The 23,107-nt window shown below is 53.0% G+C and overlaps 7 protein-coding genes across 7 annotated transcripts; 3 read left to right on the top strand and 4 right to left on the bottom strand.

Annotated features, from left to right (window-relative positions):
• Nucleotides 1-463: 463 nt before the first annotated feature.
• On the top strand, nt 464-3,980 carry CCOS01_10055 (ABC transporter; the record flags this gene model as incomplete). Its single annotated transcript, XM_060458211.1, has 3 exons — nt 464-615; nt 899-3,855; nt 3,922-3,980. 3 exons carry the CDS (start codon nt 464-466, stop codon nt 3,978-3,980), a joined length of 3,168 nt encoding a protein of 1,055 aa, XP_060311376.1.
• A 1,174-nt stretch (nt 3,981-5,154) lies between these two features.
• On the top strand, nt 5,155-9,865 carry CCOS01_10054 (uncharacterized protein; the record flags this gene model as incomplete). Its single annotated transcript, XM_060458210.1, has 4 exons — nt 5,155-5,958; nt 6,344-6,832; nt 6,908-7,108; nt 7,238-9,865. The coding sequence occupies 4 exons, from the start codon at nt 5,155-5,157 to the stop codon at nt 9,863-9,865; spliced, it is 4,122 nt and encodes a 1,373-aa protein (XP_060311375.1).
• Nucleotides 9,866-10,542: 677 nt separating this feature from the next.
• On the bottom strand, nt 10,543-12,398 carry CCOS01_10053 (ent-kaurene oxidase; the record flags this gene model as incomplete). Its single annotated transcript, XM_060458209.1, has 4 exons — nt 10,543-10,976; nt 11,052-11,654; nt 11,738-11,806; nt 11,915-12,398. The coding sequence occupies 4 exons, from the start codon at nt 12,396-12,398 to the stop codon at nt 10,543-10,545; spliced, it is 1,590 nt and encodes a 529-aa protein (XP_060311374.1).
• A 2,117-nt stretch (nt 12,399-14,515) lies between these two features.
• Nucleotides 14,516-15,604, top strand: CCOS01_10052 (protocatechuate 3; the record flags this gene model as incomplete). Its single annotated transcript, XM_060458208.1, has 2 exons — nt 14,516-15,178; nt 15,218-15,604. The coding sequence occupies 2 exons, from the start codon at nt 14,516-14,518 to the stop codon at nt 15,602-15,604; spliced, it is 1,050 nt and encodes a 349-aa protein (XP_060311373.1).
• A 647-nt stretch (nt 15,605-16,251) lies between these two features.
• On the bottom strand, nt 16,252-18,424 carry CCOS01_10051 (uncharacterized protein; the record flags this gene model as incomplete). The annotated part of the gene is made up of 2 exons (XM_060458207.1): nt 16,252-17,969; nt 18,031-18,424. The coding sequence occupies 2 exons, from the start codon at nt 18,422-18,424 to the stop codon at nt 16,252-16,254; spliced, it is 2,112 nt and encodes a 703-aa protein (XP_060311372.1).
• A 468-nt stretch (nt 18,425-18,892) lies between these two features.
• Nucleotides 18,893-19,552, bottom strand: CCOS01_10050 (uncharacterized protein; the record flags this gene model as incomplete). Its single annotated transcript, XM_060458206.1, has 1 exon — nt 18,893-19,552. One exon carries the CDS (start codon nt 19,550-19,552, stop codon nt 18,893-18,895), a length of 660 nt encoding a protein of 219 aa, XP_060311371.1.
• Nucleotides 19,553-20,299: 747 nt separating this feature from the next.
• On the bottom strand, nt 20,300-22,699 carry CCOS01_10049 (glycoside hydrolase family 5 protein; the record flags this gene model as incomplete). The annotated part of the gene is made up of 1 exon (XM_060458205.1): nt 20,300-22,699. One exon carries the CDS (start codon nt 22,697-22,699, stop codon nt 20,300-20,302), a length of 2,400 nt encoding a protein of 799 aa, XP_060311370.1.
• Between the last annotated feature and the right edge of the window lie 408 nt (nt 22,700-23,107).

Below are 23,107 nucleotides of genomic sequence, written 5' to 3'. Positions count from 1 at the left end.
TCCCAGCCCGCCGCCCTCACCCTTTTTCACAATCTTTTTTTCCCTCCTCTTCCTCCTCTTGAACCTCTTCCTCTCTCCAACCTCCCGTTCCCTTTCTTCTCTCCTCCTGGTTATCCGTCTTCCTCCAGACGCATCTCCACTCAATCATTTGATTTTCTTCACACGTCCTGTCTGCGACGGTTTATCAAGTGCGATATTCGCCTAGATCGACCCCGCCTTCGCAAGAAGTTCAGAGACTATCACAACCCACGAATCGCCATAGTAGAGCAGAAGAACTACGATCCTCCAGTCGTTTGTCTCTTCTCGCGGGCCTTTCCACACCTCTCAATCGTCCTTTTTTCGGTCACGATAGAGTTATAGACTTCGCATCTAGACGCTTTAGACGTTCAAGAATCGCGAGTTTCCTCCCCACACGAATATCTCAACAAACACCCTCCCGATCGACATAATACCAACCGTCATAATGTCTTCCGAGAACGCCCAGTCCGTCAAGATTTTGGACGAGCTTTTCCAGAAGCTCACCGTCTCCAAGGAGGCTGCCGACATCAAGGAGTCCTCCAGCTCCCTGGCTTCCTTCATGAACGGCCGCATTGAGGATCAGGATGTTCCCACCAAGTAAGTTGTTACTACTGTCATATTCACTGCCAGCTACACCGCAACGCTGCCTTGAGGGGGAGTGAGATTTTGCCTCAAGCGACCGTGTCCACGGCCTTGGGAATTTCTCCAAAAAAAACGGGATTATTTTTTTCTTGTTCCCCTCGCCTCTTCGGGCGGCTTTTGCACCGACCCGCTGCGACGCTGAGCGACCAGCCACGCTGGCCACTCAGCGGCGAGTTATTTTCGGCTCACACACATTTTTTTTCTGGAGCATCAGCGCTGACAAGGATTTTCCCCGCAGGACCATCGAGTCTATCCGCAAGCTGTTCAACAACAAGAAGGATGCCGCTGCCCGTGAGAAGGCCGCTGTCGCCATCACCGCTATTGCTCAGCACTCCGAGGTCTCCGCTCACGTCGAGCCCCTCCTCGTCGCTCTCCTCCCCGATGTCCTTGCCGCCGCTGGTGACAAGATCACCGGTGTGAAGAACGCCGCCACCGCCGCTGCTCTTGCCATCGCTGAGGCCATCAACCCCAACGCCGTCAAGGGTGTCTTCGCCCCTGTCAAGAAGTCCCTCCTCGAGGCCCAGAAGTGGCAGGAGAAGATGGCTGCTCTCGATGTCCTCGAGACCGTCATCCGCACCGCCCCCGCCCAGGTCGGCTACCGCGTTCCCGACTTGATCCCCGTCGTCTCCGAGTCCATGTGGGACACCAAGAAGGAGGTCAAGGAGCGTGCCTACAAGACCATGGAGGCCATCTGCCAGCTCATTGTCAACCGTGATATCGAGCGCTTCATTCCCGAGCTTATCAAGTGTATCGCCAAGCCCGAGAACGTCCCCGAGACCGTTCACTTGCTCGGTGCCACCACCTTCGTCACTGAGGTCCAGGAGCCCACTCTTGCTCTCATGGTTCCCCTGCTTGACCGTGGTCTCGCCGAGCGTGAGACTGCCATCAAGCGTAAGTCCGCCGTCATTGTCGACAACATGTGCAAGCTTGTCGACGACCCGAACATTGTCGCTCCCTTCTTGCCCAAGATGATGCCTGGTCTCCAGAAGAACTACGACAACTTGGCCGACCCCGAGGCCCGTGAGAAGACCAAGCAGGCCCTTGACACCATCATCCGTGTCGGTAACGTCGTTGACGGCAAGATCCCCGAGGTCCGCCACGACTCCGACTTGGAGGTTGTCCTCCCCAAGCTCAAGGAGTCTATCCCCTCCAAGTCCAAGGCCAAGGCCGATAAGCTCGACGTTGTCCTCCAGTACGCCTCCAACATCGCCGGTCAGCTCATCGACGAGAAGGAGATGGAGTCCGCCGTCTGGACTGAAGCCCTCAAGCCCTACATCTCCGTCATCGTTGGCGACGAGGATGCCCAGAAGGTCGTCGACGACTTCCGCAAGCGCGCCGCTCCCGGTGCCGCCGAGGAGGAGGAGGTCGACCCCGATGATGAGGAGGGTGAGGATCTTTGCAACTGCACCTTCTCCCTTGCCTACGGTGCCAAGATTCTTCTCAACCAGACTCACCTCCGTCTCAAGCGTGGCCAGCGCTACGGTCTTTGCGGTCCCAACGGTTCCGGAAAGTCTACTCTCATGCGTGCCATCAACAACGAGCAGGTTGAGGGTTTCCCCAAGCAGTCCGAGGTCAAGACCGTCTTCGTCGAGCACGACCTGGACTCTGCTGACACTGAGATGACCACCATTGAGTGGACCATGAAGAAGCTTGCCGATGCTGGTGTCGAGACCTCCCAGGCCGATGTCGAGGCCAAGCTCAACGAGTTCGGCTTCACCGATGCCATGGTCAAGGGTGAGATCTCTGCCCTGTCTGGTGGTTGGAAGATGAAGTTGGCTCTTTGCCGTGCCGTCTTCGAGGCTCCCGATATCCTGCTTCTCGACGAGCCTACCAACCATCTGGACGTGAAGAACGTCAAGTGGCTCGAGGACTACCTCATGAACTCCCCCTGCACTTCCATCATCGTCTCCCACGACTCTGGCTTCCTCGACAACGTCTGCCAGCACATCGTCCACTACGAGCGCTTCAAGCTTAAGCGCTACCGTGGTAACCTCAAGGAGTTCGTCAAGAAGAACCCTGCCGCCAAGTCCTACTACGAGCTCTCCGACTCCGAGATGGAGTTCTCTTTCCCCGAGCCCGGTTTCCTCGAGGGTGTCAAGACCAAGGCCAAGGCCATTCTGCGTGCCAGCAAGATGTCCTTCCAGTACCCCGGTACCACCAAGCCCCAGATCTCCGACATCTCCTTCCAGTGCTCTCTCGGCTCCCGTATCGCTGTCATTGGCCCCAACGGTGCCGGAAAGTCCACCCTCATCAACGTCCTTACTGGTGAACTTATCCCCACCGTCGGTGAGATCTACCAGCACGAGAACATCCGTATCGCCTACATCAAGCAGCACGCTTTCGCCCACATCGATAACCACTTGGACAGCACCCCCTCCGAGTACATCCAGTGGCGTTTCCAGACTGGTGAGGATCGCGAGACCATGGATCGCGCCAACAAGATCATCACCGACGCTGATGAGGAGGCCATGAACAAGATCTTCAAGATTGAGGGTACCCAGCGCCGCATCATCGGCATCAACTCCCGCAGAAAGTTCAAGAACTCCTACGAGTACGAGTGCTCTTTCGCCATCGGTGACAACGTCGGCCAGAAGAACGAGCGCTGGACTCCCATGATGTCCGCTGACAACGTCTGGCTTCCCCGTAACGAGCTTCTGGCTTCTCACCAGAAGATGGTCGCCGATGTCGATATGAAGGAGGCCCTTGCCTCCGGTCAGTTCCGCCCTCTGGTCCGTAAGGAGATTGAGTCTCACTGCGCCAACTTCGGTCTCGATGCTGAGCTGGTTTCTCACTCTCGCATGCGTGGTCTGTCCGGTGGTCAGCGTGTCAAGGTCGTCCTTGCTGCCTGCTCTTGGCAACGCCCCCACTTGATCGTCCTTGACGAGCCCACCAACTACCTTGACCGTGACTCTCTCGGTGCCCTGTCCAAGGCCCTGAAGAAGTTCGAGGGTGGTGTCATCATCATTACCCACTCTGCTGAGTTCACCAAGAACATCACTGAGGAGGTCTGGGCTGTCGTTGACGGTAAGATGACTCCTTCCGGTCACAACTGGGTTCAGGGCCAGGGCTCTGGTCCCCGTCTTAAGGGTGACGAGGGTGAGGAGGAGGAGAAGTTCGACGCCATGGGCAACAAGATCGTCAACACCAAGAAGAAGGTCAAGTTGTCCTCTTCCGAGCTCCGCAAGAAGAAGAAGGGTAAGTCTATTCCATCCATCACATGATGCATTACCTACGTACAGAATGCTAACATCTCTCCTCCAGACCGTATGGCCCGCCGCAAGCGTGGTGAGGAGGTTTTCTCCGACGAGGACGACATCTAAACCAGTCGCCACGAGATCGCTTTCCTTTCCATTTGTCACGAGCCTTACAAAAGTCTTTTTTCGGTAACGCGGGTTGCATGGTTACGGGCCTGTTTATGATTTCTTTGACGAGCACCCATGAGATTCCCCTTGAAATGACATCGCCGGATGAAGGAATGACCATCTCGCTGTAGGATTGGAGGATCCCGCGCGCGAGTGAGAGAGGTTCCTGGCGACAGGGAATGAGGGGGTAAGAATAAGAGAGTAGAAAGAGTAAATAGACGGCAATACAAGCCATAGACACTTCAACTTTTGTTTCCTCATTGATGTATGCAACGTGATGTTTCGATTCTATTCTCCACAAGATGGAATCTTTGTGCCTAGGTAGTGTTTGGCTGCGATTTCCGACTGCGGTAGCCAAGACCATAGTCCAGCACCTATGTGGACCGTCTTACCTGACCGACTTCCGAGGTTGAACATCAACCTGACGCTTTGGTCATTTCCAGGCCAGGCCATGGTCTTGTGTTTGTGGTCATTGTGCTATTGTACTCGAGTGACTGGGGGATGATACTTGGGCAACACCCCGAGACACGTGTAATACCAATCGTGCCTTTGTCTCAACTCCCTCAAATGTGAGTCTCCCTTCCAACTTCCCGCGCATTGACGCTCAGCCAGAAATGCTGCATCTATTGACCAGTAATTGTCGATTCCTTTGTCACCATTCTATGCAGGTTCCCTCTGGTCGATCGATAGTCTCAGGGGCTTCAAGTCTCACTAGAGATAGTTGAGCCTCCAAAAAACGTATCTGATTGTCCGAGGTCAGATTGTTTCTTTGAGGGATCTTTGGAGGGATGAAGGTTGGATGCGTCTGCATGTGAAGTCAAAGGGCCAGCTGTGCTGATTGTGCTCGACATTGTCCCCAGTTGAGAGAGAGAGAGAGTTGCCGAAGACTACTATTCCTGTCTCGCTTGGTTTCGAGGTCAAATCCAGGTCTTCGAGGAGACAACGTCAAAGACACCAAACTGTCTTCTCGTTCTCCCATCCGTCATGACTCCTTCGTCTCTCGATATCTTCTTTCTCTTCATTATCCAGTTTCCTCTAGGAAACGCCTCTTTATCTCCATTACCCACACGTCTCGTCAAGCCATCCAACGTCCGTCCCAAATAACGACACTATCACAGGTGAGGCCATCACCATGGCCGCCTCCCCAGACAAGGACCTCACCCAAGAAACAATCTACGACGAAGAATGGTGGGTTAAAAACACCCGCGAACACCCAGACAGCCCCATCACCGTCCCCCTCTCCCCATCACCACAACCAGCCTCCTCGGGAGACTCAGACAACACCGACACCTCCGACCACACAGACACCTCCAACATCTCCATCCCCGCCACGGCAGTCCACACCCACGACACAACAGCCGCGACCATCACATCCCTCCGACCCCCCGGTAACCCTCACGCACCCTTATTCCTCGGCGCACCGCCCGTGAAGCCGGCAAATAAAGGCCAATGGGCTTACGTGGAGTACATCCCCGCCTGGACGGACCCCCTCTGGAAAGACGGCGATACACGCGTACAGGACGAGAAGAACCCGGCGTATGTGGTGCGCAAGCGCGACTGGACGAAGAGCATTCGTCCGGCGCAGCTGCCGCAGGATAGGGCGCAGAATCCGAGCGCGTTTGCGTTGCGGTACGGGGTGTATCCTGATCGACTGGATGGTAGGTCGCGGTTGACGCCTACGAGGGGTGCGTTTCGCAAGTTCAAGTATGATGGGGTTGAGGTTCCTGGCGTGACGGCGGAGGTTGTGATTAAGCAGGCGGAGGGGTTTGCGCAGACGGCTGGGTTGGTTGGGGTGGATGGGTTGTTGGAGGTGTATTCTGGGATGAGGGGGGGTGGTGGGAACGAGAATGAGAGGTTTGTGTTGAGGGCGTTGGAGGGGATGAGGGATGATGAGGATTTGCAGATGATGATGTTTCGGGGGATGACTTCGCATGAGGTATGTTGATATTGCGTTCGTGAGCGTGTTTGTGACGATGAGTTGAGGTTGATGAGGAAGTGTAGTTGATTGAGGGGGGGATGATGTCGATGAGGAATGGGAGCGCGTGTGATTTGAAGAATGATCTTCATAAGTAAGTCTAGGATGAGTTATTCTCTCTCTTCTCGGGTTTCTGACGGCTGATCTGTTTGGATGGATGAAGGTATCTCACGAGAGACAAGTGGGTTGAAAGCACATGGCGAGGGTGCGACCCCGACAAACCAAGACTCGTCTACCAATCCGGCCAAGTAAAAGGAGAATGGGACCCAAGAGTGAGAAACGATATCTCTCCTTTCAAATCACGTTCGTATATACACCAACAAGTCGAGAGCTAACACATATCAAGACAAACGACTACCTCTGGGAAAAAATGCAACCAGCCCTCCTCCTAGCCTCCCGCATCCTAACCCACCTCGACAAAAACGATCCCTACTGGCGCCGCCTCCACGACGTCCTCAACCGCCAAACCATCGACGGACCCCACGACTACCGCACTCCCGAGATGCGCAAGAAGAACCCGGCCGTGAAGTTCACCCTGCAAGACTACGACGGCGGCGGGCAAAACGCCATCGTGGACGACGAGACTCGCAAGGACATGTTTGACGTCCACTTTGAGGTTCTCCACGTCCTGCAGACGAGAATGCGGTTCATGCTATGTAGCGGATCTAAGGAGGAGGATAGTGGGACGGCGGGCGTGACGTGTGTTGCGGGTTCATATATCGATGTGTATATTGTCGCCGACGCGTTGTGGCCGTTGGTTGTACCTGGGTATAGTGATGATGAGAGGTTGTTGCAGGGGTTCTTTTTGGCTTCTACTATTGTTCATGAGATTGCCGTAAGTCTTTGCTTCTGTCAGAAACCCTTTGAGAGACTACCTATCATGGATTTGACTGACATTGGATTTGGATAGCATGCGGTCAACTATGCGCAACATCTCGTTCTTTTGCCGCCGGCCTGCTTTGAAGTAGAGACCTGGAAAGCTACCCCGGACAAGGTCAAGAAAGTTTCAGAGATTGGGTCAAAGATGTTTTCCAAATTTTCGGAAGGCCACCTTGAGCCGTTCTTCGAGGATGAGTCGCAGGCTGAGCTGGGCTTTTGTACCGAGAACCGGGTGAGTTGACTCTATTTGTCTTCGTTTCCTCTACCTTCTTTGCAACTACCACTACCCCCTTGTGACTCAGAAGCAATGGTTATGTAGACAGTTACAAACCACACTGACACATCACCAACTACCTATTAGCTCTTCGGCGGCGTTCACTGGAACATCATTTCCCCCGAACTGCCCCATCTCTTCTTTCTGCCTGCCGCCATGGCAATGGAGAGGTGGCCACGGCCCAAAGGCGATTGCGGGCGTCTCCCCGTCGAAAAGCTCGAAAAGAGCCCGGACAGACTCGTTCTTGACCACATACCGCTGCTCCCGGACCAATACTTCTGCCCCACCCGCGTCGCCCACATTGTCCGCCTCTTCACTGAAGCCTTCTGGAACGTCGAGGTGAACAAGTACGGCCCCGCGGCGCTGCGCTTCGGCGGCTTGGACCCGGTCAAGCTACCCATCATCTGGCCGCGCGTCCAGCTGAGCGCCGCGCTGAAAGGTGTGCTGGCGCCGAGGGGCGATCGGGCTCTGGAACTGCTGCCGAAAAGCGACTCGGAGGAGATGCTTGACGCTGGCCCGATGCTGCAGCGTTTCTTGTACCAGGCCGGGACGGAGTTTCTGAGGCCGCATGTGGTGCGGTACCGGTGGGAAAGAGACCAGAAACACTTTGTTTACTCACGGAACGGACCGATGGTCACACACATGTTTCAGTTGGCTGTCATCGTGATTGAGACCCATATTGCGTATAATTTGCGGCAAGGTATCGAGGATGTTGATAATAGGATAAAGAGCAGAGCGTGGCTGAAGAGCTGGAAGAAAGCTGAGACTCGAAGATGGGGTTTGATGCTCGACAGGAGTTTACAACATTCGCGATCGTCATTAGATGGCAAGCTATGCCCTTTGCCACATCGATCGGTTCATCCGCTCCAAGATGAGGATTATTTCTGGCAAAACATCCCCGACCTAGGGACGAGAGCGGGCCAGAGGACTGCGGAAGTACTGCGACGGATACACGAGGTGATCATCTTCGAGATCGGGTGCTTTCAGCAGATATTTATCGACATTTACCACCTCGATGACGCAGAGCTCGAAGCGTTCCAGACGACGGACGCACCCAAGGACCTGGACTATCGCCTCACGGTTACAACCGATCTGGGAGCGGAGGCACTGAGACAGGCCACGAGACTTGTGGCAGACTACGGCGGGACCGGCTTCATACCCGCCGTCAACATGGCGGTTCTTCATGACTTTGTGGGGAAATTCACCAACATGAGGGCGCAGCTCGAGGAGATGAGGCCTTGGGCTGAGAATCTTTCCGAGATCAATCCTTCAAACTATAACCTCCTGCAACCCATCATACCGAGGCTCAAGATCGCGCGGCGGCCGGCGACGGCGAGGATGGTTAAGCTTGTGCAAAAGGAGCTTGAGATGCTTCCTGTGGAGACTTTGGTTGTCATTGAGAAGTTTCTCAGCTTTGTGAAGACGACGGTGAAGGCTGCGGGCCAAGTCAAAATTGATTTGGCGAGGGATTGGGAGATGGATCTGGACGAGGTGATTACCGAGTTCGAAAAGAGGGATAAGCTTGATCAGCCTGGCTTGGTGGAGCATGTTACTGACGAGGAAGACCTCGAGGATGGCCTTGCAAGCAATGATCCGCTTACTGAAATTATCAGGAAGAGGAAGCCCAAGAACCCCTGGAATGGGGCAAATCACCCTCCAAAACGACTCAAAAGACCCAGGATTGCGGCACCGCAGCTTGTTCCACAGCCCCTGGCGCATCCTACGCCCTTTTCAAAGTACTCTCCGCCCAGGCATAGGTTCGGGGACACCATCAAAGCCAGCCGCTTCTCCAGACGCAACATAGTCAACGCCGTCCCGGACCCGATGTCCAAGATTCCAAACGTATTCGCCAACATCCCAGACATATCCTTCCCTCTATCGCAATCTTCTTCCGGGTTCGCGGGATATGGTCCAGGCAAGCAGCAGCCGCCGCCACAGCTCCCTACTCATGCTTCTGTATTCGGCAGACCTGGGATCCAGATCGCAGAGGGCCCCGAGCCGATGGGCATATTCCCCCACGCGTATGCCTTATCGGCATCCTTCACGGAAGACCTCGAGCACGAGGCTAGGGCCCGACTCATGCTCGCGCAGCAGAGTCCCGCTAACTCCGCGCTGGGGTTCAGGGAGAGACACGGAGCGACGCTGGCGAACGCATATCGTGATCCTGCGCCTCCGATACCGGACTCCCCTGAAAGGCACAATAGCGGCGCCGCCTCCGGGTTTGGATTCGGTGGTGGGTATCGACGGCGAAGAATCCCGGATCCGCAGGATCATTCGCCGACCACGGAGGAAGTATCCAGCTTATCAAGTTACCCGGGTTCGACTCCGGGAAAAGTGAACAGGGGGAAGGGGGCGGCGGGACCTGGGGACGTAGATGCTGCAGATGAAGACGAGAGATGGGGGACAACTAGCACAAACAGGGCCAGCGCACTCAATATGCAGCGAGAACTAGATATGAAGCAAGGGTCGAAGGAGCATATTGAGGAGCAAAAGCGGCAGCAGCGGGAGTGGCTGAATAGTCTTGCAAGACAGCAGGCACCGGCCGGTATGTTGGAGATGGATACGAGGCCCGACTATAGTACAGGACCTTTAGGAGGAGGATCAAGTGCTAGTATCGGCGGGTCGGATGAAGGAAGCAGCCAGAGGCCATCTACTGCTTCTTATCGGCAGGAGGCAAGGTCTTTGCCGAACGAGATGGACTGGGTGCCTGATTGAGGATCACTTATTCAATCAAGCCCAGCCTTTGAAGCAGGGGAAACAAAGTCTTCTTTGCCAGATAAGCTAAGTCAGGAATGGTGAATTGAATATGTCGATATAATTTGGATGAAGGAGTTAAGAAGTCACTGTGGAGGCAACGGCTTGTTTTCTATTTGTCTCATTTGGCAAGCAGGCATACTTGAATGGGGCTTGAAACTCAATGAAGCTTTTCTGAGACATGCGTCTTGCTCAGGTTTCCCAGGTTCATTGGTGAAATGATTGTGTGATCTCATGTGTGCAATCTCCACCGCCAAATACTATATGCGTATTCGTCAACTCGAACCCTGAGGTATCACAGGACAAGGTGGGACCCGGAGGAGAGTCCATAACCTGATTTATCTCATCTGTTCTCAACAGCAGTAAAAGGGACTCCTGCCCATAAGCTTAAGATGGTTATACCCCTAATTCTGAAGTGCAGAGCTACCGAGCTGTATCTTGTGGGTTCAAATTCCACAAGCGCCCTTTATATCTCGTCTTTTTGTTTTTCTTCTTTCTTTTTTTCCTTCCCTGCTTGAGGCCATAGTACCTCGCTCTTGATAAAGTCACATGAGGATATTGGAAACCATCACTCGCTTAAGGACTCACTACCTTCTCCTCTGTGCAAATGCCACGTATCATCACACCTCACTCCATCTTCATATCGCATCAATATCAATCTCCGGCGCCTCCCTTCTCCTAAACAATAGCTTCGCCGTACTATCCGAGTTCCACGCAAACCCCCACTCCTGCCACTGATGCTCATACCCAGGCGTCAACTTCCAGTCAAACTTCATCAGCAAATGCGCCAGCGCAATCTTGAGCTCGTTGCCGGCGAAGAAGCGACCCGGGCACGCGTGCTGGCCATGGCCGAAACCGAGGTGCGAGGGTGATGTGCTGACGAGGTGGGCTTGGCTATCAAGCTTCGGGTCGCCGCGCATCTCGAGGAAGCGATAGCCATTGAAGGCTTCGGGGTTCGGGTAGATGGAGGGGTCGTGCATCTTGCCTAGGTCGCCGACGCAGCGTTCTCCTTTTTGGAGTTTGAGGCCGTTGGGGAGGGTCACTTGGCGGGTTGCCATGCGGGCCATGATTGCTGGTTGGTATGGTGAGCGACGGGTGCTTGGAGGATATTTTCCTGTTGTCATAGGAAATAAAAGGAGAGACTTACCAGATGTGACTGGCTTCAGTCGTTGTGACTCTTTCAAGACGCTGTCCATGAGTTTCATATTGAAAAGAGCCGTCTTCTTCCAGCCTTCAGCGGTCAGAACTTCCACAATTTCCTTCCTAAGGGCATCAAATAACTCTGGGTTCTCTGCAATGCGTAGCATAGTCTCTACGAGTAGATCCGTGGTGGTATGAATTGCAACGACCGACAGACCCAGCTGCGCGCCAACAACATCATACTCCCGCCCCTGACTCTCCTCTTCGAACCAATCAATGCCATCATTAAACTTCGGTGCCGGCTCGCCCCTCTCGATAGCCTGCTGTCGCGCATCTCTACGTTTTTGAAGCACCGGCTCAATGATGTCTCGAGAATCAGATACCTGCCGCCTAAGAGTTTTGCACTCAGGGAGGATCAAGTTGGCGGCGTAACGCAGCCAGTATGGGTACGGACGCAGGATCTCGGCGCCGAGGAAGGCGTTGACGGTGTAGGACTTTGTTATCGCGAGCCAGGCTTCGTCGCGGCATACTTCATCGCCGAGAAAAACGCGGGAGGAAAGGCGGCAGATGAGGTCGAGAATGGTGTCTTTGGTGTTGTACTCTTGCCAATCTACATAGAGCAGTCATAAGCGTGTTAGTAATGTAAACAGATGACAAACGGTTACTCTACAGTTGGCGTGACAAGAAACCTACCGGTGGGCTTGCCGAAGATGTGATCGACAGCAAATCTGGTTTCCGACGCAAGAGGCTCCGTGATTTGATCTGCATCATCGTGTAAGTATCGTGATGGTGTGTTGCTGTAACGTGGGGTCTCAATGTGGGGTGTGGGGTAAGAAGAGGGCAACTTCGTGATGGAGAGCGAAAACCTACTGAGTAATTTGGTGATGCGCTTTTTGATGACAAGCTGAAAAAGTCCGTCCGGTCTGTTGCCAACCGCGAACCCTTCGAATCCATTCAGTTGAGGGTGGAAGTTGTCTGCGAAAGCCTTTGAAAAGCTCAACCCTGGCTCATTGCGAATATCGTGAACTAGATCCGGCGGAATGACAACTGTTTCACCAACGTCCGTCATGAGTCTGTAAGGCTGGCCGGGGAATTGAGTTCGGGCGTCTTCCATGATACGACGAGCATTTATCAAGAAACCCTTCTTCCGTTCTTGGTTGAAGAAATCGAATAGTCGCCCCGGGTTGACGGAGGGGAGTTTGCGAGAAGGCTTGCGAATGTGGGGTATTATCGTGAAGACGCTGATGAGGATGATGCCGAGACATAGTGATGTCCATAAATCCAGTTTACGTATGAGTGACGAATCGTCGGCCCATGAGTTGAGAAGATGTTTGGGGGGTGTTATGGCCTCCATTTTGGCAGTTTAAGGTGGGAGAAGGTATGAAGCAAAAATTGATAGACCAAGCTTGGAGATGGTGAAAGGTGTAAGTGCGTCTACCATCAACTTATATGCTCTGCCCGGTCTCAGAGGGGGCAACTCGGCGGTGAACAACTAATCATCGTCGATTTCACCATTGCACGAGAAATTTGGTATTACAAGTCAAGAATTACTCCAAACCATCTCCACGTTGACGTTGTTTCTAGCATATCACGGTGCTAAATCGCTGCCCGCCGGTCAACACTCCCGTCGTTGCAACTCTGCGCGACCCGCCGCCAACCCTGTCCGTAGCCGTCTCAGACGAATCAGCGGCGCTTACAACTGGGGACCGCGTCTCTTAAGTTCCGAGTCATGCAGATCATTGTAGCAAGCTTCGGAAGCAGACAAGTGCCCGACAGCGGGACGGGTGGATCTCTAAAATCTGGGATAGTTTTTGATGCCCCCCGGGGAATCGTCCTCAAAAGCGACGACCATCCTCCTCAAATTCTTTTCAGTTTCTAATTCTGTTCGTGCGAGGTCTTGTTTCTTTGTCACGACTCCCCGCCTAACAAGACTGTCCCCACTTACACCTCGCAAATTCTTTCTTCAACCAAGGCCGACGATGCGGGGGTTAGCCTGGTGTTTTGACGCGACACGGGCAGTGATGGGTTACTAAAGTTCAACAACGCGGAGTGCGAGGGCACCGGTTGTCCGTTGTGGCTACGCGCACCATACATATAGGACGAAGCCTTGGTTCGCGCCAGGCATGACTTGCGATGACGGCAACTTGGCAGATTCCGTGGTCCTGCACAACTTTTATGTTGTTATGGCGAGTAGAGTAGCATCTGACACCAAAGGTGAAAAGGATTCCGGTTCGCCAATGGGAGGATACATGTGTTTCATGCTTCCTTGAGGCTCTAACAAGCTCGGCATGAGTGATTGGCACCGTGCATCTAGGCAAAAGATATTTCCAGATAGCGGGTGACAGCTTGCTTTGACATTGTCTTCCCAATGCCGCCTGCATTTGTCAGTCCTGACATTAACTGCCATCTGTCAACTGAAGTTGATTAATAATGTCAGAAGAGTGCAAACTTGACGCATCTGAGCAACTGAGCCTGCTGTCGTCATGGGCCACGGCCATCAGCCATCGGAAGGCCAGCATACCGGATAGAATCCAGAAGATATCACGGCCGGTAGTACGAGGCATCAATCTCTTGAACTTATGAGCAAGTACGACTACATCTTGACTCAAACAAGCTCTCGGTTAATGATGTTCTCAACTAGGCTTCCCGCTATCAGTTCTCGGCAATCCGACTACAAAAGCAGCTGCCAACTGGCTGCAAAGAGTGACCTGTAGGTTGACTAACACCCTCCTTCAGCGCCATAGCTCACCACATCCGGTCGTACAGTCGAACTCTATGCCAGATCCCCAGCATGACTTTGGGAGAGGAAAAGGAATATTGCAATACCACGATTATTCTAGGAAGAATTTCGCCGGATACCTTCCGATTTATGTGCAAGATGTGATGGCGGCTCGGCTCCCACATACCGGATTATTCGGAGCCGGGGCCCTATATTCTCCTCCGCTATGATCTACAAATAAACCGAACTCCAAATTGACCCCAATGATGATTACCGCTTCCAAGGACGAACAGAGAATACTCGCATTCGTAAATCGTAGTTGATCTACACTCGACGGTCCGCGGCCCCCATTCACCCACATTCCGATTTTTCAGTGGAGAAAAGTTGGAACAGTCGTCAGCCTCTGCGAACGCTGTGGCACCGTACATACCTATTTTAGATTGACGATATGCTACAAGCTTGTGCGGGCTTGTAATGAAATGACTGTGATTCGTCATTACACTGCCCGCTCCATGGGCGAGTACCCAGTTGATGTCGAAATGCCGACAAGTTGTTCATCCTCGGTGACGCGTTCAGGGGAACCAAGTCTTCGACGAAAGGTGTCGACATGGCATTTCCATCAAAGGTAATCAGTTTTTCGAAAGGTGGCCAAGATTGAGACGTGTATAAGATAAATAGAGTTCGGATGTTTCTCAGCGTCTCGTTCATCCAAACTGTCTCTCAGTACCTTAGCAACCTTCTCTCCACACATCATGAAACTCTCAACCGTTGCAATTAGCGCGTTCGCCTCCTTGGCCCTTGCCCACAAGGAAGTAGCCCCTGGAGTCGTCAAACGCCACGCCGATCTCTCTAAGCGCTGTGCTTCCGGAGCCGCAAAGTTCAAGCAGAAGCGATTCGAGAAGCGTCAGGAGGAGGCTAGCCTGAACAAGCGATCCGGCAACAGCTCTTACACCATCGTCACCGAGGGCCCCTACTACGACACCCTCCAGAACGACACCTGCGTCCTCGCCCCCGATGTCACCGCTGGTCCGTACTACTGGCCCCGGTCAGAGACCTTGAGGCAGGACATGACCGAGGACCAAGTCGGCGTTCCTCTTATCCTCGACGTCGGTGTTCTTGACATGGCCACGTGCGAGCCTCTTCCCAACGCCCTTGTTGCGTTCTGGCACTGCAACTCCACGGGCAGCTACTCCAGTTTCACTGGCCGTGATCCCAACACGGACTTCCGGGAGCTCCTCGAGTCTCTCAATGTCACCGACTTTGAGATTGGCACCACGGATCTTCACACTGATGACACCACATGGCTTCGTGGCATGTGGCCCTCAAATGATGAAGGTATCCTTGAGATGAAGACCATCTTCCCTGGTTTCTACATCCAAAGATCTATCCACATCCACGCTCAAGGTACGCCTGGTGTTTTTTTTTTTATGAAAGTAATACTTCGAAGCTGACAGATTCAACTACTCTTTACCGATTGGGTTCTCCACAGCAACGGCACTGTCAAGACTGGCAACACCAACTCTATTGGCCAACTTTACTTCAACGAGTCCATCTCACAGGAGATCATGGCCTTGGAGCCCTACGTCAGCCACACCGAGATCAACCGTACGACGAACGACGTGGACTCTGTTTACTCTTCAGGCCTCGCAAATGGCTACAACCCCGTCATCGACATCGTCCCTCTTGATGGTAGCGACATCACCCAAGGCATGGTCGGCTACATCACCATCGGCATCGACACGGAGAACAGCCCTTCTTTGAGTGGTCCAGAGAGCGAGCAAGGTGGCGGAGGCGGTTCCCCCAGTGGAAGTGCCATGCCTAGTGGAACCGCGCCGGCATAAGGATGAAAGGACGATTATCGATGCTGCATATATTCGGAGTTCAGAGAGTATCAGTAGGAAATAGACAGTCACAGCATACGGGATGGGAGTCAATATCATTAAGAACATTCAATGCCGCATTCCATTCAAAGATCAACGAGGTTTCCACTGTATTTCATGCTCCAAGGCGTCTTTGAGTAAAGACATTCTCCTTTTATCGTTCAAGACTACAAGTCCATGTGTATCAGGCAGGTGGGCAAGTTCAGAAGGTTGGGGAATGCCTGCATGGGTTTTCTTTGCGTATTCTTGCCAACCTACCTGCCCGAATACACAACCGCCAACCTAGTCATACGAACACACACCGAATGAAGCCCATATAGGTCCCCTCAGCTCCATTTCTGTCACTAGCCAGCAGGCGCCCGTCTAGGTCGAAGGATCGGATCAAACTGGCTGGTGGTGGAGTGGTTAATGGTCAACAATCAGTTGAACGCCACCCAGCCTACTCGACGACAGGCTTAGCGAGAGTACCCGAGTTCGGAGCCAGCACGAGTACCTGAAGTTTCCCAGTTTGAGCACCATGAGACGTAGCTCCCAATTCATCACCAGGGCGGCGAAGTCTTTTGTAATTTTGATCCTGTGAAACTTTTGATAATGCCACTTTCAATTGGTTAAATCAGCATGAAACGCAACTTTTCGGTTGTTGCCACCCAATCGGCGCGGTGCATCAGGTGATAGCTTCCAATACGCCGGAACTTTGGCAGTTGCTCATCAGCCTCCACTCCGCTTGCATACAGAACAGTGTCGTTCTTCGGCGATTGCGGCACAGGCTCAAGAAATAGTCCCTCAAACCTCAAAACGCGGTCTGTATGGTTGACCAACGGAAGGCAAACGACAATATCTCCTGTCGGTGTCTCTCCAGGCGAGTCCCAACCGTAAATTTGCGTCCAATCTGATTCAGAGTCTGAGATCGTCGTTTGGGGCATCGATAATAGCGCTTTCCGATCTCTTGTACTAGTGAATGCCTGGAGTTGAATGGTCTCTTCATCTCTGCCCTTCAGCTGCGAGATCATGTGCTTCGCGTCGCCATCGTCGTTAGTCTCATTTCTATAGAACGCCACCTTGAGGACACCCTCTAGAATCAACCCGTCATTTTCCGCCTTTCCGATCCTATTCATGCCACCAAGGCCAGAAGTTATGAGACCAACAGCCATTACCAGCCCCGTTCCATGTGGATACCAGTTCCCGAATGTTACCTGCGTGTTCAGTGTCATCCACGACCACGATGGCGCCAAGTAATCAGTCGGCCGCGCGCGAACCTTCTCCTGAGCACTCCAAAGCAGAGCCCATGGCAAACTCTCGTCTATCCATACACCATAAGCTTGTTGGGTATCGCGCTTATCCTGCAACTGACCGGGCAAGCCCGAAAAAGCCACTTGCCTGTCGCTAGGGAACGTAAGCTTTGTCTTTGAATACATCTTCACTGTTTCCGACCACGCAGCCTCAAAGGGCTTGGTCCCCGCGCTCTCGAGCAGCATGTCTCGAAAACGTCTCCGGTCGCCGATAAATTGCCACCAGATTGTGGCCGGCTGCGACGGGACCCCTTCAGGAAACGATTCACAAAGCTCGCGCTGGCCGCATCCCCAAAGGATCTGCTGCCGACCAAAGTAGAGAGTTCGAGGAGAAAGCAGTCGCTCCTGAAAGACCCAAGCTCGCTTATGCAGCGGCGCCTCTGGAATGTCTGACTTCCATCTGGCATCTAGGTTTTCCCCGTGAAGAAGAAATGGCGGAGCCACAGAATCCGTCGAGAACGGTGATGGTATGACGCAGGGCAAGACAGTCCAAGGGTCTCTGTCCGAAAAACAGCCGCCTGATCCGTTCGCCGCATGGCTTGCGGATATGGTGCAAAGTGACAGGCTGTATACCTTGCCCATAGTAGGAGCCTCTCGTCTCCAGTCATCCTCGCTCTGTTGAATGATGCAGATGGAATCTATCCATAGATATCGAACCCCAAGTCTCCTGGCGATGATAAAGGCGTCGGAAAAGGTTTTGGAAAGCTCTGTGTGCGGTATGCCTATCATAAACTGCTTGATGTTGGTTTCAAGGAGGGTACACGGCTGCTTTAAGCCCCAGCAGTGACTCAGCGTCATCCATTGAACAGGGCGTTGCAGAGATTGCGAATGTACCAGCTTGGCTACGTCGGAAGGGGACTCTCCCAAGTCAATCAGGCGAGTGGGGGCCCATCCGTCTTCGTTTTGCATTGAGCAATCGTGTGATGTCAGGCAATCCGTGAGAAACTTCTGAGCTAAGCCGAATGCTTGCTCCGAGCCAGTATTGGTGTTTAGAGCCAGAATTGACTCTTCCCTTGGAATCGAAGCTGCAATCTCCGCTGTCATTCTGCATGAGCTTCTGATATCATAGCAATCTAATTACTCGGAAGCGTCACGGACCTGTTGTTTCTTCGACCGAGAAAAATATGGTTTGCATCCTGTTGGCATTCTCTTCGTCTAATCTCCACAGACCCATGTGAATTTCGTAACCTTGCGTTCCGCTGGCGAAGCCGTATCGAAGCTCGAGACTATCGTCCGGATCCAAGTCATCCCAGTCTGGCCATGGAATATCGTGCGTTCCCCCAAAGTTCAAGCGTCGGAACCATATGAGACTGCAGATGCGACAGCCACCGCCCTTTCCTTGTTCCAGGCTCTCCTTTGTGTGCGGGAGCCGGTAGCCATCATTATTCGGAGAGTACAGACCGTATGAAGAGATTACTCTAGCTTCAGTGAAAATAGTCAGACAACGGTCACATAGATGAGACCAGCGACGGTGGTGAGACTGAGTCACCATAGCTACAAGGATTGTCGATCAATGTTGGAATCTGAGCTGGATTGCTCGCAAGTGTAATTAGGTAGCTGAATGCACCTTACTTTTTGCTGCTACGTAGATTGTGAAAGAGGATCCCCCAGATCAACTTATAGCTTCCAATCACGTGACGTAAGCAGAGTTGGACTTCTCCGGACTGCTGTTTTTCATTGGTTGTTACCTCTTACCCTAGTCCTGTGCAACGGCTCGAAGGTTATTCACAATTTTACAAGCAGCCAGACAAGATAGTAGTTAGAATGGAAACGATGTGATGTCTCGCCAACTAGCCTTCTCAGATCATCACCTGTACCGTGTGAACTAACACTATTTCAGCGAGTATACGGACTCATCCAATTAATCATGGTAGCTCCCGTCCCCCAAAGTTTCAGAAGCCCAATACAAGACTAAGAACATCTTTACAGAAGTCGTAAAAGATTACTGCTCCTATCAACATCAAAACGTCCTACGACCTGTTGAAAACGCCTGATTAGCCAACGCATCAGCCTCGGTGTTTTCCTCTCTTGGGATAGCCCAAAATAAGATGTCCCTCCCACCATCATCTCCATACGTCATCTCATCCAACTGCTCATGCAACTCCCTCAACACCTCAAAATGCGCAACCCTCTTTCCCCTCGCATTCAACCCTTCATTCTCGATCCAGTCCCCAATCCAAAGCGCCATCGCACTCGCAAGATACTCCGAGTCCGTCGCAATCGTAATCCGATTCAGCGAATAATCCCTCCCCGTAATCTCGCAGATAATCCTCACAGCCTGCACCAGCGCCTCAATCTCAGCCCTTGAGCTCGTCTGCGGGAGGTCCCTCGCCAACAACCCGCACGCGTTATATCGCGACCCGGGACCAAAGTAGACGCCCCACGAGGCTTGTGCATCGGGGAGCCCGTTGTTGCGGCAGGCGCCGTCAATGTAGACGACCATGCTGCCGCGTTCGGGGACGGGACGTTTGGTGGCCCAGGAGTACATTTGCATGCCGAGGAGATGGGTTGAGGGGTTGTAGATGACGAGGTCTGATCTGGGGACCATTCTGTGGGTGTCGCTTGCGCGGTGTTCGAAGAGGCGGCTTCCCATGCCGTCGTCATCGTCGTAGCCCATCATCGTTGTGGTGGTGTTGGGTCGTTTCACGACAGCTGTTGGGGACAAGATAGGAGACGAGTGTTTTCAGTCACACAAGAGGATATCCTCTAGTACTAGGGATGGTGCTGGGTAGATAGGTCGAGATGTTTTCTAATAGCCTGATCAGCATACTACTTTCTCGTAGACAGACAGCGATCTCATGGGTGAGCTTACGAAGGTATGAGATGTAATAAAAAGCCGTTGCTATCATCAACGTCTGAGTCGGCCGGGGTAGGTTGCCTGTCGATCACATGGAATCTGGTTATGAGCTCAACAGAGGTTGACAGAAGCATGGCCAAAAGAGGGGGAGGGGCAAAAGCTAGACCAATAGACTTGACCCAAAGACGGATAAAAGTGGCCCCATGCATATGAACTTCTGATGCCTCTTGGTTCTGATATCTAATGTTCATCATCCACTCTATCTTCCTATATCTTGAACTCACGTCTGAGACGTCAATTTCAGACCAGAATTGAGGCGGGGAATTGATGATGCTAGGCACTTCATGACCATACGGGTGAAAATGGCAACAAATGAGTTCTGACACGATTCACTTGTCAGCATTCGACGTGGGCAGCGTATTTCCATTCTCGAAGTCAAAGAGACATGAGCCATACTCAAGCCTCTGACCTTATGTCTCTTACGAAGCTCATCTAAGCACCCAATATCTACCTCCATCAACTTGAAAGTCTACCGCAACTACCTTTCTGCTGCGAATTAACCCTTCACCTCTAGACAAACATCGTCACAACAGCCAGCAAAATGACAAGAAGCCCAGGCAACAACATTGGCATCATCAACTCTTCAATCGCAAGCTCCGTGCTCGGCGAGATGAGACTCAGTGGGAAACTAGGCGGGAACGCCCGCCGCCTTTTCTCAACAGTCTCCATCAGATGCCTTGGAATATTCGTAATATCGATTGTCAATCGATGCGTGCTCTTGCTTCCATCATGCTTCACGTACAGTGTCGCCAGATCAGGATCGTACGACCACTCTCCATCGCTGACCTTGATGTCGATGTTGCGTTGTGCGTAGTGGTACTCTGGCACAAATATCTCCGTCGTCCGGGACTTTTCGGGTTGACTTTTGCTGTTCTTGGCGTCACTCTCGGTCTCTGAAGTCCACTCGAACTCGTAGTGGAGGGTCCGTGGGTCCCAATCCGAGCGAACGTGGCGGCCTGCAATCTTGACGGCGTAAGGACGAATAATCACGTCCAACACCCTCCCGCCGCGGTACAGCTCATCATCTTCGTGCGCCTCGTTCGCATAATCTGGCAAAATGTGGCCGGGCTTCGCTTCAGTGTCGCCGTTAACGACAGAGAAATCCTCCTTGTTCCACCCATCGCCGTACTCCACCCGATTATCAGGGTTATAATTCCACAGCGTAAACGCAAGGTTGTTGTCCTCCATGGCGGAGACGAGCGCGTGCATCAGCTCCCGCAGCTTATCGTAATTACCCGTCTTGAAGGCTTCGCCGCCGTTGATGTCGTAAGGTATGCCAACCTCGCCGATGAGGGCGGGCACGTGGGTCCCCAGCGACTTTTGCCCGTACTTGAGGATGTTTGCGAGTTGCGTGCGGTAGTTTTGGCGGAGGGCCCTGGCGCCGAAGTAGAGTGCCTTCAGTATGAACATGCCCCTGGAGAGGCCTTGTACGTTGACGCTCATCCAGGAGTGATGCTTGCTGAATAGTACGTTGAGGTCGTAGAAATGAGGGGCAAAAACGAGGTTCTCTGGCCTCGGGGTGTCGATGATTGTCTTGGTTGCATATGTTTGCTTTTGTCCGGCTTCGTCCACCTTGCCGCCCTGGCTAACCCAAGGAGGCACAAACTCGTTCGGTATCGGCTCAAAGAAGCAGAATTGGCGGGAAGATTTCCGTGAGACGCGTTCCGAGAAGCGCTTGAGGAAGGGACCGTAAAAGTCGCGGTACCATTCTAGCGGCTTGCCTTCACGGCCTGGCCGATGGTCCACCTCGAAGTAGTCTTGCTGCAAGACCTTTGGGCCCTTTTTCGCCTCATCCCATTCCCAAACGCCATGAGCGCGCCATACACACTCGCCGAGACCATAGTTTTGTGGTTTCGATGCAGTTGGCTTAGCAGCCAACCAGGCAGATCTTCCCTTCGGATCGACGACGGTTTTGTGCGAAATGCGGGTAGGGAACGGCCAGGACTTGACGTAGTAATTGACTTCTTGAGCGTAGCCACTGGCAAGTGCGAGTGCTTGTGTTAGAGAAGGGTAATATCCGATATGTAAGTCGGTATCGTAGTTCCAACCGTCGAATCCATGAAGGTTGACAAGACCTCGATGCGGCTCATTCAAGGGCTCAAAGCCAACGCATGCCTCAAGGCCAGCCACTTCATCCGCGAGCCGCCCAAAGGCTTCGATAAAGGCACTCTGGAGAAACTCCTGAGCCGAAACAGTCTCATTCCTGCCATCTTTCGACCGCTTGCATTGCAGCTTCGGCGCCAGAGCATCGCCCGCCCAAAACAACGTCGCCATCGTCGACGCCGCAATTTTCTGGTACCCAGACGGCCACACAAACGGTCCGCTCGGTTCCTTCTCATTCACAGGCGCAGTAGCTCTCCTCATTTCATCCTGCCCATGCACATATGCGGCACCGGTCTCAGTGAATGCCTCGACATCGAGCCCAGCAACTTCAAACGTCCAACCGGGTGCACCGCTGCCGCCGCTGAACCGACTCCACACATCCTGATGGGCGCAAATGAAGCACTTGACGCCGTACTTCGGCATGATTTCGATGAGTTGGCGTAGGTAGTCGATATACTCCAAATCCACATCCGTCTCCGGGTCCGGCCCAGAGTGACCAATCGACTCCCACGTTACCAGCAGACGGATAAGCGGCAAGCCCCAAGCCTGCAATCGTCTGAAGTGCAACGGCGCATCTTCAAGGGGGAATGGCCGGCCGATGAAGGTCACCGTTCGGTGCTCGAAGAAGCCGTCGGTGAGATGAGACAGGCCATTGGGCGTTGTAGGCAGCTTGCTCGCCCCAGAGATGTTGAGGCCATGCAGCGTGAGGGTGCGACCGTAGTTGTCGACAAAGTAGCCATCTTTAAGGCCAATTGGGCCTCCCAGTGCCGCGTCCGAGAGGTCCTGTGCAGCATAGTTGGCCGCCATGGCGAAGGGGCGGTGAAATGGTCGTTGGTTATCGAAGTGTAAGGTGAGCTTTTTAGCTTGATTGGCTGGGGATGTGCTCCGGACGTTACGCGTACCGACAGGTCGTCATGACAGATAGTCTGCTTAGTCAGCGGATGCTCCTTAGAGGCCAAGTCAGTCGTTGTCACCAACATGACATATTGACAACTTATCAACAGGGTCAATAGAGATCTTGAAATACCTTGAAGATACTGATACAATATTTGAAAGGGACCGAGAAAGCTGAACCAATTTCAGGTTTGGTTTGAGAGAGATCACCATCAATGAACACCATACCGGGAAAGTCGGGTCCCGGAGGTGGATGCTGTGCCAAGGCTTGTGCCCCGTCAATTGCTCAAGGTCCTTGAGCCATTTTCAGAGCCTACCCGC

Source organism: Colletotrichum costaricense (assembly GCF_030867565.1).
Source record: "Colletotrichum costaricense strain IMI 309622 chromosome Unknown Scaffold_10.1, whole genome shotgun sequence".
Taxonomy (NCBI): domain Eukaryota; kingdom Fungi; phylum Ascomycota; class Sordariomycetes; order Glomerellales; family Glomerellaceae; genus Colletotrichum; species Colletotrichum costaricense.
The sequence above is the reverse complement of the archived record's forward strand: the minus strand, read 5'-3'. Positions and strand labels throughout refer to the sequence as shown.